This window comes from Ochotona princeps, chromosome 1, assembly GCF_030435755.1.
Source record: "Ochotona princeps isolate mOchPri1 chromosome 1, mOchPri1.hap1, whole genome shotgun sequence".
NCBI lineage: Eukaryota > Metazoa > Chordata > Mammalia > Lagomorpha > Ochotonidae > Ochotona > Ochotona princeps.
This window is the reverse complement of record NC_080832.1, coordinates 50196992-50215600: the sequence shown is the minus strand read 5'-3', so window position 1 is coordinate 50215600 and position 18609 is coordinate 50196992. Positions and strand designations below refer to the sequence as shown.

Sequence of the window (18609 nt, the reverse complement as noted above, 5' to 3'; positions counted from 1 at the left end):
TAAATATGGTGTATGACGTGATAGGCACAGATAGTGGTATACTTCTTACATTTTTTTCTTTTGTAAAGTGTCATGATCAGTTTTGACAATCAACCAAACTTACTATTGAAAAAGATGAACTTATGACAAGACTTTTCAATGACTATATCACATACAGGTTAACAAGACTGCAAAAAGTATTAACATTTAATTACATCATTCTAACACTGGTATTAAAAATAGTTTTTTTAGTGGTAGCACAAAGGTTTGGTATAATTAAGAAATAAAAATTAGTTTAATTTGATTTCACCTTTATTTTAAATGTTTTATCTTACTATTTTATTTCCTCTTCATATAATTTGCCTTTTTTCTAGCTTGTAATACTTTACAGTATAATTAGATGTGTGTATGTTGTATGTATATCATTCATAAAAATATTATGCAGCTATGAATATATGTATGTAAATATATAGATAAACATATTTATATATGTATGCATACATGTGTGTAAGATGTAAATTCTTTTTTTTTCTAATTAGGGTACATGACATAGAAAATTAGGAGACCAATATGAAATTTCTGTACACATATGGCTCATTTAGATCTTGGTGATTCTTTTTCTCAAGTTTTTCTTAGTTTGCTAAAAGGCATATTTAATATACATTCAAAAAGTTTCATGTGAAGCAAAGCATTTTCAGAGCTGCTTTTATTTACTGGTGTCATCACTTCACTGAAGGAGGGAGAAAATCCAGTTTTGCTTTCTGGACTAGAAATTCGATTGACGGCCTGACACACTCAACCTGGGTAGGTTCCTGGGTACAGCAGAAAGTAAGGGAAGTAAAGGAGAAGTAGGACTGTTATATTGACTCACTCCATTGACCATCAGGAGCACGAGGCCGTTGTCAGCTGGGGTTCTAACTTCTATGTCAAAGCGAGTCACCTGACCAAATTTCCCTCTCCTTGTGATATCCCTCACCACAGCATAACTAGAGCCATCGAAGAAGTAACTGGCAGCACGGCTCTGAGTGAAGGCCAGTTTATCCCTGGAATAGAAACACAACGATCACATAGACACACAGACTTTGCGATGCTTTTCAAATTCAGCTCTTCTCACCCATTCTCAGAACATCTTCCATGACCCTCACGGCGTTTAAATGAAGTCCTATAGTCTACATGAAGAGGTAGACAAGTATTTACAGGTAAGTTAAGGACCTGTTGCTAAAGGATTTCTTTGCTCCCTATTTGCTGAGATGGCTGAAGTCTCTGAGTAAATCCCAGCCTTTAGAATTCTAAATCATTCTAAATCTATATATATATATATAAAACAGAATGTTTTTGTGGCTTACCATCATTATGCAGTGTCATAACTGACTTCCCTAAAGAAAAACTTAAGAAACTGAATTTTTAAAGGATTTATTTTATTTAGTAGAAAGGCAGAGATAGATGAAGCAAATGGCTGTTTATTCCCCAAACTGTCATAACAGTTGTGCCTGGGCCAGGCCAAAGTCAGGAGATAGTAACCAGTTGGGTTTCTATGGTAGATGGCAGAAACCCAGCCACCTGAGCCATCAAATTCTGCCTCCCAGGCATATTAGCACGAAGCTGGAATTGATCCCAGATACACTGATTAAGAATCTGGACGTCCCAAGTGGTAGTTTAGCTCACCACACCACAGCACCCACCCACTCCTGAGAACCTGAATGCTGGTCACACCTCTCTGCTTGCTGCTGCTGCTATAGGACTGTCAAACCCTTCCGTGTCTATAAACATCCCTTACCTGGCACAGGGTGTTGATTTGGCAGGATCCATGTTATAGATGTGCTTAAAGTTGTACAGGCTGATCACATCATTATTCAAAGTGGCCAATTCCAGGCAGCCTGAGAAACCAGGCAAGTTTAAGCTGGCAGGTAGCTGTGCAACAGATCAGGTCAAATTATTTGCCCTGTCGTACTATTTCACTCAAAACAGACAATGCAACTATGAGCTCATCAAGGCAATCTACACATTGATATGGCACCCTCTAAGACCTGAGTTTGTGTCTATGCTATTTCAGATCATTTAGAAAAGTGATTTGGTGTGCATATTTCAATCGAGAGGGCAGATTCATTGAGCCTGGGCTATGTGTCAGTTAGATGCTGGGCAGTAGCTTCAAGACAAAAATCAGTCCTCACACTAGCTCTGTGAGACAGGCATTCCTGTTCTCGCATAGAGAAGTGGAAGTTAACAGATAAACAAGTTCAATCACATGCCTGTAACTAGGAGGTAATAGATCTGGGGGTGGGGGAAAGCTAGGATCCACTTCCCATCTTCCTGTACTTTGCTTTTATCTGTCCTTCATCAGGTTTCATATTCTTCTGTAGAGTACACCTCTTCTCATCTGCTTGCTCTATTTCATGCCTCTATTAGTTGAGATTAATGAATTTTTTGAAACCGTTATTTGCAAAGCTGAAAACTAGTTCCAAACCATATTGACACTTCAATGGACAGACATTTCTGAAGCAGGGTAGGGATGGAGTTTGCTGCATACACATGCATCGCATCAGAACGAAGTGAATTTATTTTAGTTAGCTGTAGCTTGAAAGAATCTGACACTATGAAAATGTGGGTTGCATAAACACTATACACCAAATTTATACACTTTGATTCAGAATTCTACCTACTGAGCTAAGTTCTTCAAATAATCATTATAGATTGTATAGGTTTATTTAAAAAATCAGTGAGATTAAGAATAAGTCTAATTGGGCCCGGCGCCGTGGTCTAGCGGCTGAAGTGCTCGCCTTGAACGCACTGGGATCCCATGTGGGCGCTGGTTCTAATCCCGGCAGCTCCACTTCCCATCCAACTCCCTGCTTGTGGCCTGGGAGAGCAGTAGAGACGGCCCAAGAATTTGGGACCCTGCACCCGCGTGGGAGACCTGGAGGAGGTTCCTGGTTCCGGGCTTCGGATCGGCGCAGCACCAGCCGTTGTGGTCACTGGGGGAGTGAATCATCGGACAGAAGATCTTCCTCTCTGTCTCTCCTCCTCTCTGTATATCTGACTTTGTAATAAAAGTAAATAAAGCTTTTTAAAAAAAAAATAATAAGTCAAAGATAGCAAGGGCTTACCTTGAAGTTCGAAGGCACCCCACCAACATAAAACACAGTGTCCTCAGGGTTTAGGTCCAGCAAGGAGTCATCGCCTGCCCCCTTTTTGATAAATTTCTCTTCTGCTGTGCTACTTAGACTTGGGACTGTTAAAAACACCTTACCATGTTTTCCAACCCTGTGGAAACAAAGAATTTTCTCTTTATGACCCAAGCAATTTGTATAAAATACTATTTTAACGTCCAATGTTAATGCTCCCTTATCACACAGTTGGTGGCTTGATTTAGTGACATTAACACATTTAGAGAATATCAACAATCCATGCGAAGGAGACAGAAGATATTCCACCTTGGAATTAAATCAGGGTTGATTAGACAAAGGGATCTAATAATTATATCACTCCTTAGAAGTGATGAAATCTTTCCTAAGCTTTTCTTTCTTCATTGAGGCATTGACAGGAATAATGGAAGAGAGGAGCAAGGATTGAATAGGTCCTTCATGAAATGTGTGTAGATACTGCATGCCCTGGACTCACAGTACCTTTCAATCTTGACAATGCTGAAGTGAGCAGGCCAGGAGCTGACGGGCTTGGAGTCAAGGGGAATCTCCACATCCTTACTTCCCAAATTGTAAACATACACCAAGTTATCATTTTTGATCGCAAGACCCATATATTCTTTTTTGGCCTGAAATGTCAAGAAATCATTTGAATGAAATTCGTATGAATGAATATCAGTTTTTACTTTCCTTTCTTTAAAAGGCAATTTGCAGTCGAAACACTTGGCTGTATCCAAGCGACTTCTGATCTGAATTTCTACCCATCATTTTCAGTTAGATTGGACAGTGGCTCTACTCCCCAGGTGCTCTGTTATCACAAAGGAGCCTGCTGCTCCCCGAATTGCTCTGAGACCATCCATCTGGTCAAGCAGGCGAGTAACTATGGGCAGGGGAAATCCGATGGCTGCCAGGAGTGTGCTAATACTGTTAGGCTCACCCAGGGATGTAATGCAGCCCAGAGACACTGACTACTCCACCTGTTCAAACGGAATTCAGCGTCAAACATAATCAGCCAGTGTTACTGAGAGTCTTTGAAACTCTGTGTTTGGACTTACCACAGAAAGCCGTGTGATGCTAAACTTAAGCAATCCCAACCATCTCACCCAGACTTGTCCTTACATCACTACTTAATTTGTTGCTATGAAGATGATGTATCTTAGAATTATTGGAATGGGAATTCTGCTATGGGGAAGCTTTGCTATGGGGAAGAGAAAAGGTAGTTTTCCTTTTTCATTTCATCTCCATCTTTAAAAACTCTTGCTTACGTTTTTGTTTCCGAGATACAGGATGAACTGATCTGCAATCCCAGCCTCTTCTGGCTGCTTCACAGGGGGCTTCATGTACAGGCTGAGGGAGGTGAAGGTCTTTAGGTCATCAATATTGGTTTTTGGGTGCACTTCAACCGCCGACTGACCATCAAACATCATGGAGACTTGGATCTAGAATTAGAAATGTGTTCAATTAGAAGTGCTCTGTGGAAATGTGCAGGTACTTTCCCTGGTTCTCAAATGGTCTCCCTTCACTCTCAATACAGGCTTCTGAGCTCTGCTTTCACCCACAATTTTCTTTATTTATAGCCTCACCTTGTTGGAGAAAGTAGTTCAGTAAGATTATAATATATTAGTGTAACTTTAAACTGAGACAAAAGCAAAATTGATGATAAAAGTAGATGTCAAAATTAGGATAAATGACAATGAACAATGTATTTTGATTGAGTGGATTAACAATTGGAAGGAGTTATCTTGAAGGAGGCACAAAGCCCAGGAGTAAATGTTTAACACAACACTTTAAGATGCTGTGGATGCCTGGATCATCTATCAGACTTCCTGGGTTCAAGCACTGACTCTACTTCTGATTCCAGCTTCCTGCCAACATAGACCCTGTCAAGATCCCATATGGGTTCCAGTTCATGTCCCGGCTGCTCCACTTCACATACAGCTCCCTGCTTGTGGTCTGGAAGAGCAGTAGAAAATGGCCAAAAGCCATCTTCAAGTATTTGGGTCCTTGTTACCCATGTGGGTGAGGCCTAGCTCCTGGCCTTATTCTTATCCATCCCTGAATGTTGTGGAGATTTGGGGAGTAAACTAGCAGATGCAAGATCTCTTCCTGTCTGTTTCTGCCTCCCTGTTTCTCGTGTGTTTCTCTCTGCCTTCTAAACAAAAACAAAAACTTAAAAGTTTGGTAAGATTTATACAAAAACTATTAGAATACTATGAATAATATGCATGGAATTTAATAATTGCTCCAAAAGCAATTTAATTTTAATTCCGTTTTCCATAAATTTTTTTGAAGTATGCTTATCTAACTAATCCTGGACAGTAATTCAATTAGGACTTCCTTCCAGGGTGCAGATACAAAAATGTAGGGGACAAAGCTGAGAGCCACATTTTTTTCTAGAAAGACAGATATGTTTGTAATTAAGTAAAGATCCAATGTCTTAATCATCAAGTAGTGCATGAGCTTGAGGTATTCTTGCAAAGACAGAGTCTGAGAAGGAAGCACATTTCTGAACAGAAAGCTCCCAAAGGTGGGGCCAAGCCTTTCCTATGAGCATTTGCCCTAGTGATTAAGATGCCAGTTGGAGGCCTATGGCTCTCATGGAAGTGCCTGGGTTTGATGCTTGGCTCCAGCTATTAATTTCAGCTTACTGCTAATGCAGCACCCTAGGAGGCAGTAGTGATGGATCTAATAGTTGGATTCAGGTCTCTCACCTAGGAAACCTGGATTGCTTTGCCAGGCCCTATTGCTGCTGCTCTTTGCAGACATCTGAGAAGTGAACCAGATATGGGAGTTTTTTTTTCCTTTCTGTTGTTTGTCCTTGTTTCTTTTTCTTTCAAATAAGTAGACAAAAAATTTGAAAAAGAAAATACTTTGGGCTTGGTGTCATGGCTCAGTGGCTAAATCCTTGCCTCACATGTATCAGGATCCCATATGGGCAACAGATCATGTCCTGGCTGTGTGGCATGGGAAAGCAGTGGAGGATGACCCAAAGCCTTGGGACCTTGCGTGGGAGACCCAGAGGAAACTCCTGGCTCTTGGCTTCAGATCAGCCCAACTCTGGCCATTGTGTCCACTTTGGGAGTGAACTAGCAGATGGAAAGCCTTTTTTTCTTTCTCTCTTACTCTCTGTAAATCTGTCTTTCCAATAAAAAAATTTTAAAAATCTGAAAAAGAAAATACTTCCATGATTCAAGATTCAGTTATATTTTATGAAAATAATATTTCAGGAAAATATTCCTAGGAATCTGGCTTTTAGAAAACTATTTCTTGATGTTCTTGCATGAGTAACAAGTTTGAAAAATGTTGGCTGCAGTATCTAGATAAGGTATAATGCAGTTTATCCTTGCCATTTAAAAATTTGGTATATTTACCAAGAATAATCTGTTTTACAAAAAGGGAATTTCTGACTCTTCTTTCTTTTCCATTACTGGGCCAACAGTCTGTTCAGTCCAATTCTTTTAATTTAAAAATTTTATTTCTTACATTGTTTACATACTTGAGAGAGAAGCATGCTCATGTGGGTCTCTGATTAGGGTGGGGAGGGCTGAGTTGAGGTGTGGAAGAAGATGAGCTAGAAAAACTTTCAATTTTGGGATGGGATGAGAAGGGCCAGTCCTTGCTATCGAACTGTATCATCACCCAGGGATAGGGAGATGGCCGTTTGATGATGCCCTAGAGACCCTGTTGTGGGGGAGAGTGTTCCAAATGTGTTACTAAGGTAATTTTGATAATTCTGGGATGTAAGCATCAGTCCAATTCTTAATTGAGAAAATCAGACCATACAATTTGGTGATGAAAAATGAGGCTGGTGTATGAATCAATAAGAAGCAAATTCCAAAGAAGTACAGGAACAAACCCTATTTGCTATAGTGAAAATGCTAATTGTTGTTTCTACCAATACTGGCTCCAGCCAATGTGTGGCTAGGTCACTTCTATAGAAGTGTCTCTAGAGCAAGGTCTTTGATGAATTGATTCTGCTTCCTCTGTTACGCCTGTGCAAAGTCGATAAAAGCTCCACATAATATAAGTTGGTCAGAGAATTTCTTGAAGAGGTAGTACAAGATTGTTTCCCATGATAGTTACACTGAAAGAACTGTTAAGCTAATAATAATAATAATAATAATAATAGTAGTAGTAGTAGTAGTAGTAGTAAAAGAATTAAATCTGTTTGGAGGGTTTGCTTGCTTTCTTTTCCACGTTAGCTTTGTAAATAAAGCTACTTTTTTAAGGATAGTTTTTATTTATTTGGAGAATGGAGATGGTGGAGTTGGGAAGAAAGTGAGATAGCGAGAGGGAGAGTAAGAGATTCACTTTCCATCTGCAGGTTCATTCCCTAAATGCCTTAACCGCCAGGGCTGCCCCAGGCTGAAACTGGGAGTCTGGATTCCATTAGGATCTCCCGTATGGGTGGCAGGGGTCCCAAGTGCTTGGGACATCCTCTACACTTTCTCAGGTACCTTAGCAGGGAGCTGGGTCACAGCAGCAACAGTCAAGAATGAGACACCAGTGTCCAAGCGGCTGTTTTACCCACTGCACCACAATGCTGGCCCCAGTTTGGTGGTTTTTAACTTTGGCTACATATTGGAATAACCTGGGAGCTGTTAAACCATACAAATGTTGAGCCCTTCCTCCAGGGAGTTCTGCAGGCCAAGACCAATAATTGACTTATTTTGCAAAGCTCCTCATGACAGTCTAACAAACCCCTGGGGTGGAACACTTCTGAACTTGATAACAGTAGAAGCTTTCCAGGCCCTAGGACTGCCTGAGAGTTCTGGTGTCATGTCCTTATTCATGTCTCATTGTCACCGAGTGACTTTTAACTCTGTTCAGTAGTTACCCACCTTGCTAGCAACACTTCTGGTCTGTGCAATGAGCTCTCGGATTCTCTGAATGCTGGCTGAAACATTGCTGGCAGGTCGTTTCTGCTCTACCGTCCGCAGCTGATCCAGGAGCTGAGGGACAACTTCTGTCAGATTCCTTACTGCAAAGAAAATGAATCACATGAGTGAATATCTAAATACTGGGTAAATTTCTGGAATCAGGTGAAAAGATGACAAAGGCACAGATAATTCTGGGAGAACCATAAGAAATTATTTTTAATTCCATAAAATGAATAGTAAGTCCAAGTAGAATCAATTTCTACTTTGTGACATTTACAGTAAGTTTTGGTTTCTGAGTTGCATGCAAAACATGTTGGTGTATATTACTGTATACTATTCAAGGGGAGGAATCTATGACAAATGTGCGAATATTCCTTTCGCCATGTAGATATGGTTCTTGCTTGCATTTCTTTCCCACTCTCTCTCTCTTTTTTTAAGATTTATTTATTTTTACTGGAAAGTCAGATTCAGATTGAAGGAGAGGCAGAAAGAAAGATCTTCCATCCACTGGTTCCCCATGTGGCCATAAAGGCCAGAGCTGAACTGACCCAAAACTAGAAGCTGCTTCTGCGTCTCCCACTTGGGTGCAGCATCACAAGACTTTGGACTATCCTCCACTGCTTTCCCAGGCCACAAGCAGGGAGCTGAATGGGAAGCAGAGCAGCCGGGACATGAATTGGCACCCATATGGGATCCCGGCGGTTGCAAGGGGAGGATTTAGCTACTAGGCTGTTGTGCTGGGCTCTCTTACTTTATTTCTAATGGTAACTAATAGAACAAAGCAAGAGGAATGCTGGGAAAAGACGGTAGAAAGATCATGTCCTAGGATGCTCGTGCACACATCACACAGCTGCTGCTACTGTCCAGGCAGAGGCAGGTCCACATGAAGGGAATCAGCAGCATCCAGAAGAGTGGCAGTTGTGGGCAGCCATGGCCTATGGGCCTAGCCAAGACTGATGTTACAGGCAGAACCCATTGAACTAATTTTTCTTTTTAGTCATGGGCCTTCTGCTGGAGAAAGAAGCACCTGTGTGTATGTGTGTGTGGAGGGTCAGAGGGGACAGCAAAAGTGGAAGTTACCAGGGCAAAGTACTCTGGACTCAGCCTAGTATAGGTGTCTACCCCCTTCACTTCCCAGGCATGCAACTGATCTCTTTCTTATGTCCTCCTTCCCTTTTTTCCCCACATTGTCTGCATAGAAAAGAACACAAGTAGTAAAGAGGTGACTTAATGAGAGAAAGCCAAAGTGTAGAGAATGGCATAATGGGTGGTTTTGAGGGTATAGTCCTCAAACCGTTTGCATCAGCACCATGAGGAGACTTGCTAAGAAAGCAAATTCTTTGACCATTCCTGAATCAAAAATTTGGGGAGTAAAGTACAAGAGTTTGTTTAAAAGTCATTCATGTGAGTTTGATGTCTAGCAATGCTTGAGAACCACTAGACTAGAGGATGAACAGTCTGTATGTTTTCGCCTACGTAAAGGTGGGACCGTTACCACTAAGCATTAATCACTTGGCCCAGTCAGACCCAGCTTCAGGAGGCTGCATCAGTGTGAGATCAGGAAAACATCCCTTTTCTGAACCTGGAAACAAGGTATTTTTCTAGCTCAATAAATGGAAGAAAGTGCTATAATGGCAACTACTAGTTTGTTGTAATGATTAATACATAAGTAAATGTTTGTTGCTTGGGTCATTGATCATAGGATCATTTTCAGTATAATAGTCTTTAAACATCAGGGGTAGTAAGGCATATATAAGGCATTACATTAAATTATGATTATGGAAATCTAGCTTATATAAGACATGACTATTCTCCAATCCCAATTCTCTCAGAAGAAATGGAGTCACTGTATACTATAATCTTTTAGAATCTCTTATTTTATGGTTTACTCTCTCATTTTGTTTGTTTTGAAACATACAATTCTATTTGATAAAACTACTATAGCTTAAAACAGTTTCCACTGATGCTAGTTAGTTCTGGGTGTATGTCAGAGTTACTTGATACAGCTAGTAAAAAAAAAAAGACAGGAAAGAAATTTAATATGTAATTCATAAATATTCCTGAGATGAAATCTTTGTATGTGTAAATAAATATTGTATATTATATAGACAAATCATGAAGACAAAATTTTAAAAGCACTTAAGTGAGTAGTTATAGATAGCAATTCATACAAATATTATTATAATGTAACTACTTTCCTGCTATGGAAATGAATATTTGTAAAATTTCTTAAGATGGTTGGATAATATATGGATTCATCAATTTGTTTCTTTTTTTTTTTTTTTTTTTTTTTTTTAAAGATTTATTTTATTTTTATTACAAAGTCAGATATACTGAGAGGAGGAGAGAGAGAGGGGAAGTGGAGCTGCCGGGATTAGAACCAGCGGCCATATGGGATCAAGGCGAGGACCTTAGCCACTAGGCCACGCTGCCGAGCCCCATCAATTTGTTTCTTAACTCAGATGCAGGGGAAGTTTGCAAACCCATGTTGGATGGCCTGGTAGCCTGGTGGCTAAAGTCCTCGCCTTGAACGCGTCAGGATCCCATATGGGTGCCAGTTCTAATCCCGGCAGCTCCACTTCCTATCCAGCTCCCTGCTTGTGGCCTGGGAAAGCAGTTAAGGATGGCCCAAAGCCTTGGGACCCTGCACCCGTGTGTGAGAAGTGTGAGAACCGGGGGAAGATCCTGGCTCTTAACTTCGGATCGGCACAGCTCTGGCCATTGCAGCCACTGGGGAGTAAATCAATGGATGGAGGATCTTTCTGTCTCTCCTCCTCTCTGTATATCTTACTTTCCAATAAAAATAAAATAAATCTAAAAAAAACCATATTGGAGAACCAGGTGTTTTAATTATGATTTGTCATGATATTGAAAGATAGAATGAAAGAATAAAATAAACAGGTAAAAAGGGGAAAATGAAATTTCTTAAATAGGATTTAATATTAATTTCTGTGTCTCACTAAAGTAATCCAGGTAGGCATTAAAACATTTCCTTTTCATTGCCATAAAGGAGTCCATGCAACTTAGCCATTGTTCTTAATGGAAAGTCAAAGTTATAATTAATTGCATTCAGTGCTTGATAATAATAGCCTGTTTTACTCAGGTAAGCAAAAAGCTAAGCTATTTAATAAAAGTAAGGCCATTTGGTAACCTTTATTCTCCTAAAAGGATAAATAGTATTTTTGATAATTTTGACAATTAACCTTCTGCCCTTAAGGACCAGAACACACAATTGCTGAATTAATAGAAACAATTTGTAAAGATTTATTTATTTTTATTGGAAAGTCTGATATCAGAGAGGAAGATCTTCCATACATTCGTTCACTTCTCAAGTGGCTGCAGTGACTGGAGCTGAGCTGATCTGAAGCCAGGAGCCAGGAGCTTCCTCCAGGTCTCCCACATGTGTGCAGGGTCCCAAGGCTTTCACCCATCCTCGTGTGCCCTCCCAGGCCACAAGCAGGGGGCTGGATGGAAAGCTGGGCTGCCAGGACATGAACAGGCACCCATATGGGATCCAGCACATGCAAGGCGAGGACTTTAGCCACTAGGCTACTGTGCCGTGCCCAATGGAAACAATTTGTATTATTACTTCACACAGCAAAAATATGATTCTATACCAATTTATTTATTACTTATTTATGTGAAATTTATAAATGTGTGTATATATACACATCTATAAGTGGGTATATATATTTATGATTATACGTAGAAATATGTAGATTAGTAAACTAAGCAAATTTCTATCTTCTAAGCTTATGTGATATTTTAAACCAAAATCCAATGGAGAAAATTACTTGATGGTCTAACCCTCAAATGGATACAAACTGGAAGGTTCTTAAGTGATACCTGCATCTCTAGCAGAGTCCACTGCAGTGTTGTAAACAGAAGAGTCGAAGCTTTGCAGATTCTGCTTCCAGTTGGTTATATTAGCCTCCATGGGGACAGTGGCCTGCTGGACCTCCAGTGTGGTCTTGTTAGCTTCAGCGATGATCAGCCTGGACTGACCCAGGAGCTTCTGGGTGTCACCTTCACACAGAACACAGGGCGTCACATAGCAGAGGAACAGACATTGGTCAGGGGTTATTCACATCTGCTAATTACTACAGTGAAGCAGATTTCAAGGTGTTGGCTTTCAAACAAAGCACAGATTTTTCTTAAATACAACTTAACTAGAGTGTAAGTTAGGTGCTTGAGATTACTGCAAAGTTTCAAAACGTGAGTTTGAGAAAATTTAAATAATGTATATTAAAACATTTTCAACTTAAGAAGTACATTTAAAGGAAGATTGATGATATTTTCTCCATTAAATACCTGGTAAGAAAACCATAAAAAATGCCTATGTGATTTTAACTCACATGATGCTTGGGTCCAAAATACATTGTAAATATTTTCTTTTACAAAAAAAAAAGTGTTCCTATAGAACACATATAAAAATGATGCTGTAGTACAGAATCAAATCAGTAAGAAAACACATTTTAAAATTAGAAGATAAGTTTCAAGATAATATCAATACTCAAACCTGTATCTGAAGCAAAGTGAATATATATTTACAGCATAATATTTTGTCTGAGCAATGAGATCATGGGAGTTTTCTTTGCTTTTTTGCTTGTGTGTATTGTCTAATTTTCCTTTTTTAGAAAGATTTAGTTATTTGAAAGATAGAAGTTTTTTTTGGGGGGGTAGTTTGTGAGAAAGAGAGAGGAGTGAGAGACAGAGAAGAGAGACAGACCTTTGATCTGCTGATTCACTCCTCAAATGATTGCAAGGGCTGGGTCTGGGTCAGGTTGCAGTTAGGAATCTGGACCTTCATCTGGGGCTCCCTCATAGATAACGGAGCCTAAGCACTTAGGTCATCTTCAACTGGTTTCTCGGGTGCATTAGCAAGGAACTGGACTGGATTCAAATCAGAACCCATACAGGATACCAGTATCACGGGCACAACATTGAGGCTGTGTCACTGCATCTGCTACCATATTTTGTAATTTTTCTACAAGGGTCAGGGATTACTTTTCTAATAAGAATAATCAGATATCACTTAATGGTGATGTTGTAACTTCAAATTTTTATTTTAAAAAAGATTTTATTCGAAAGGCAGATTTTACACAGAGAGAAGGAGAGACACAGAGAAGTCTTCAATCCTCTGATTTATTCCTCAAATGGCTGCAACAGCCAGAGCTAAGCTGATTGAAGCTGGGAGCTAGGAACCTCTTCTGGGTCTCCCATGTGGGTGCAGGGTCCCAAGGAATTGGGCCATCTTCTGCTGTTTTCCCGGGCGACAAGCAAAGAGCTGAATTGGAAATGAGCAGATGGGGCACCAACAGGTGCCCACATCAGATGTTGGCGCCACATAGTGGAGGATTAGCCTGACAGGTCACTATGCTGGCCCTGTAACTTCCGATTTTTATAGTGAGAAAATATTTGATTGAAACTTACGTGCTCTGGTTCCTGAAGAACATTTTAATCTTGAAGCAGCTTACTAGCAGTACTTGTTGGCACAAATTCCCTAGCCTTGACAAGCCTCAGGATTCCTATGCCCAGAGATAAGGCAGGTATAACACTTAGCACAATGCCAATGAGCATTTGCTGTGAGGATGCTGATACTAGGCTTCTCTGCTATCCACAGACCACTCTGCCAGCCATAGCTCCGGAGTACTGCAGCGGTGAAGCTAGGATTTCTTCAAGTAAAACACTTAAAGCAGTGGTGTTTTAGCTTTTGCTGTGTGATGGAAAACACATCTGATTCCAACCACATCTTTCTAACACAGCATTGCTGTCCCAGTTTAGGCTGCTTGAGTTGGTTAATTTAGGCTTGATTGGCTCATTGGCATCCATGCTTAAATGTTTAGAGTGACTTGACAGGAAAGGATGGATGGAAAATGCTTACAGTTGGGGACAAAAAAATTCCAAGTTTGAAATAGGCTCTATTGTTAATGAGGGAGGATGTTCACAAGGAAGCAGGTTGTTCAGCAGTACCAACAGTTTGATTCCATGAAAGTGCACACACACACACACACACACACACACACATATACACTGGAAGACAATGCTCTCCACCTTAAAGGTCACTCCTAAGTGGCATGATTACAGTTTCTGCATTTATTTTCAAGGATAATTTATTGAGTAATATATCTAGATACCTTTTATTTTAGTTTTCTTAGCCCTTACCTCTCTCTGTTGCTTGTAGCTGTTTAATGGCATCATTTAGCCTGTTTCTGAGGACACTTTTTCTCACAAGGGCTCCACCCACACGTCTGCTAGTGTCAGCCACTGCTTCCTGATTGCCTGTGGAAAGAAGCAGACAAAAATACCAGCGGAGCAAGGTGCTTTAAGAAACTCTTGATTTCAACCAGGAGAACTCTGCCTTGCACCCTGGAGTCACGCACAATAATCTGAGCCTAGCTCTTCCATTCTTGAAAGTGTCAGTTAGAACAAGGCGGACAGGATTGCAGAAAACTTGTAATGCTGCTGGGGAGTGATGAAGATGCCACAATAGTTAATTTTCTTGATTGAATTTCATAGCAATTCTGTGACTCATTTCTGTGACTGGATAAAGAGCTGAAAGGAAAAAAATCTTTTTATGTCTATGATGATGGTGGATATTTTTGTAAAGATAGTTCTTTTTTCTTATCTCTTTCAATAATATTTTAATTAATAGCACACATCTAGAAAGGGCAGACATCACAAATTCATGGCTTGGTGAATTTTCGCAAAATGAACACAAAATAGAATCCACTCACAAGTTGTAAAATTGAACATTATGGTCCCCATGAAACTTCCTGGGCTCTCTACCATTACCTAATGATGCCACTATTTGGAAATCTATATCCATTTGCTAATGATGCCTGTTTTAAAACTTCATTCAAAAGACATGATGAAATAGTGTAATATTTTGTATCTTTATCTTTATTTTTGAGGAGTTGTAACTAAGTTCTGAAACCTTGTCATCTTTTTTTCAAAAGATTTTATTTATTTTACTTGAAAGAGTTACAGAGAAAGAAAGAGAAAGTGAAAGAGAGGGGGTGAGGGATACAGAGAGACAGAGAGGCAGACTTAGGGAGACAGAGAAAGATATCCTTCTGCTAATTCACTTCCCAAATGGTTGAAACAGCCAGGGTTGGGCTGATCTGAAACTGGGAGTCAGGAACTTCTTTACCTCCCATGTCAGTGCAGGGGTCCAAGGTCTTGGTCCATCCTCTGCTACTTTCCCAGACCATTAGCAGATTGGAGATGAAGCAGCCAGGACACCAGTCAGCACCCATATGGGATGCCAGCACCATGGCAGGAGGATTAGTCTACAAGGCCATAGAGCCAGCCCCTAATACTTTGTTTAAATATAGTCTTGGGCCCGGCGGCGTGGTCTAGCGGCTAAAGTCCTCGCCTTGAAAGCCCCGGGATCCCATATGGGCGCCGGTTCTAATCCCGGCAGCGCCACTTCCCATCCAGCTCCCTGCTTGTGGCCTGGGAAAGCAGTTGAGGACGGCCCAATGCATTGGGACACTGCACCCGCGTGGGAGACCCGGAAGAGGTTCCAGGTTCCCGGCATTGGATCGGCGCGCATCGGCCCGTTGCGGCTCACTTGGGGAGTGAATCATCGGATGGAAGATCTTCCTCTCTGTCTCTCCTCCTCTGTGTATATCTGACTGTAATAAAATGAATAAATCTTACAAAAAAAATATAGTCTTGTTTCTATTCTTCAGACTTATTTGGACTGTTTTATCCCATTTTCCAAAAAAAAAAAAAAAATTCAGACTCATTCTACAAACACACACACATACACGTACAAGCAAACATAGATTTATGGTAATTTAATTTGCAGTGCAGTGGATCTATACATTTGGAAGAATTGTGGTTTTTCAAATCCGAGTCTTATACTCAACAAATACAATATTATTCTTTGTTAGTTCCAAGTCCTTATATAGATGTTCTTTAATATTTTCAATAATGTATGATCATTTCATCAATAGATTAGTATCCTTCATCAAATTTATCCTTGGTTTTTTGGTGCTATTGCAAATGATGTTATTTTTAGAAGATTTATTTATTTATTTGTAAGGGAGAGAGAGAGATCTACCATTGTTGGTTCATTTCCCCAAACGCCTGCACCAGCAAAGGCTGGGTTGGGCCAAAGCCTGGAGCCTAGGGCTCCATCCCAGTTTCTCACATGGGTGGGGGAGGCCCAGGAACTTGAGCCATCTTCTGCTGCTTTCCCGTGTTAGCATGGATCTGCGTCTAAAGCAGGGCAACTGGGTCATGGGATGCTGGAGTCGCAGGTAACAGATTAATCTAAATGCCTGTCACTGAAAATGATGTTATTTAAACATGACTTTTCAATATCTCCAATTATATACATATGTTATTAAACTGAATTTTTCAGACACTGAATTTATAATGAAAGCTATCCTTACTTTATTTCTAATTTTAGTGGGAAGGCTTTCAATTTCATTATTAATATGTTTTCTGAATATTAGTTTTTATTAGATCATAATATTTGCCTTCCGATCATAATTTAGCAAGAGTTTTTAAATGTTAGAAACTAATTTATTCATATTTTTAGCTGACAGACACAGAGACAAAGACACAGCATTGGCTGGTTCACTCTCCAAATGCCTGCAACAAAGACAGGCTAAAGCAAGGATCCTGGAACTCTAGCTGGGTCTCCATCCAGGGGTCAGGGGTCAAGTACTCAAACTTACCTTTTGCTTCCCAGATCATCAATTAGCAGGAAGGTGGCACTCTAATATGGCATTTGGGTGCCCATGTGGACTCTTAACTACTGTGCTAAACAATCTCCTTGATTTGTCTTCTTTAAGCATGAATGGGTAATTGAACTTCATTAAATGACTTTTCCAGCCTGTATGGAGATGATTGCACCAATTCTCTCCAATTTTCTGTAAATGTGGTCAATTAAAGTTGATGTTTCAAATGTTAAACTGTCTTTGAAGTCCTAGAATAAATTCAAGGTGGCCATCATGTATGTATATTATCATTTTTCTGTACACTAGTCTTGGCTTTCTAATAGATTTATTTTTTACTGAGAGGGAGGGATAAAGGAAGGAGGGAGTGTGTGTGTGTGTGTGTGTGTGTGTGTGTGTGTGTGTGTAGGAGAGAGACACAGAGACTGACTCTATCCTCCTATCCACTGGTTTATTCCCGAAATACCACAACACTGGGGTTGGAACCTGGCTGGGGTTGAAGCCAGGAGTCAGAAACACAACCCAGGTCTCTCCTGTGGGTGACAGAGACCCAGCTGCTTGAGCCATCACTCAGCCTTCCTAAGATCTGCACTGGCAGGAAGCTGGGCCTGAGAGCCAAATGGCCCTCCAACCCTGGCACTTCGATGGGCACCTGGGTGTCTTAACCCGTAGACCAAACACCCATTTATGTTTTGCTAATATTTGAGTTAAGACTTTTTCATCTCTGTTTATAAAATAAATTGGCTAGTGTTTTCATTTTTTATATGTCCTTATTTAAGTTTCATTGGTTTCATAGAACAAGTTGAAAAACATTCTCTGTCTTTTGTAACAGCTTATATAAAAGTGGTGTTATTTCTCCTTTTAATGTTTAAAAGAAGTCACTGGAAGTCTTGAGAGTTCGTTGTGGGAAGGATTTAATTTAACTGAATTTATTATACATTTTGTCTGTATGTGCATACAGTTCTGGCAGCTTCTTCTACTCTTCACAGCAATATTGATAGTGTTTTCCTTACAGAATACTATTGAAAGTGTTTCTGGAAGAGCTCCTAAAATGGGATTATCTTTGAGTGAATCGCTAAAGGTCATGGTATAGTATCTCATGATCTGAAGGATCAGCTTACTTTTTTGTTGTTGTTTCTATTCTTCAAGGTATCGGTTGTCTTTTAGGGGGGTTGAGCACCTGGGTTAAGATGGACTATCAGGGCTGGTGTTGTGGCTCAGTGGCCTAAGTCACCACCTGCATCCCTAGCAGCCTGCATAGATACAAGCTTGAGTCCTGGTTACTTTACTTCTGATCTAGTCCCTTGCTGTTGGCCTGGGAAATGCAGAGAAAGACGGCACAAGTGCTTGCACTCTACTACCAATGTGAGAGACTTGGAAGAAGCTCCTGACTTTGACTTGTGCTGGGGCCATTTGGGGAGTGAACCAGCAACTGGAAGATCTCTGTCTTTTCCCCTCTTTGTAACTGTTTCAAACGAACAAACACATAAATAAACAAATCTGACCTTGTCTGCCCAATTCCTAAATATTGTGATATAAAAATTTTCAATTCTTCTTTTTGGGCCTTGTGAGTGCTGACATACAGTATTAATACACTGAGAAAGAAAATATTTGACTGTGTTTGGAGCTGTTGATGACAACAGAAAGAAAATGTATTGAGTTGAATACTTATATGAAGAAATTATTCATAAAAAGTGAGTCCTATTTGAATCTTATTATTATATATGGCTTTCATTTTACAAAGGAATTCAGAAGAAGATCCCTTTAAATACAGGCTTTCTAAATTTATTATAGGTTATTAATTATTTGGCATAGGTAATTAAGGAAGGAGTGCTGGGAAATAAAGATTACGGATCACTGAAAGTCTTCTGAGAATGACGGAATAATAATCTGAAATTACAATGTAACTCAGTTAAT

The 18609-nt window shown here is 40.0% G+C and overlaps 1 protein-coding gene across 2 annotated transcripts in view; it reads right to left on the bottom strand.

Annotated features, from left to right (window-relative positions):
- LAMA4 (laminin subunit alpha 4) overlaps positions 1-18609 on the bottom strand; it is a 137999-nt gene that overhangs the window by 29025 nt on the left and 90365 nt on the right. For both annotated transcript variants that reach the window (XM_004580311.3, XM_058657142.1), the window contains 8 exons: positions 14165-14281; positions 11846-12025; positions 7961-8100; positions 4385-4558; positions 3603-3748; positions 3084-3240; positions 1757-1890; positions 851-1022 (listed from right to left, as the gene is read on the bottom strand). In XM_004580311.3, the coding sequence (XP_004580368.2) occupies positions 851-1022; positions 1757-1890; positions 3084-3240; positions 3603-3748; positions 4385-4558; positions 7961-8100; positions 11846-12025; positions 14165-14281 (1220 nt within the window). The remainder of the gene's footprint in view (positions 1-850; positions 1023-1756; positions 1891-3083; positions 3241-3602; positions 3749-4384; positions 4559-7960; positions 8101-11845; positions 12026-14164; positions 14282-18609) is intronic.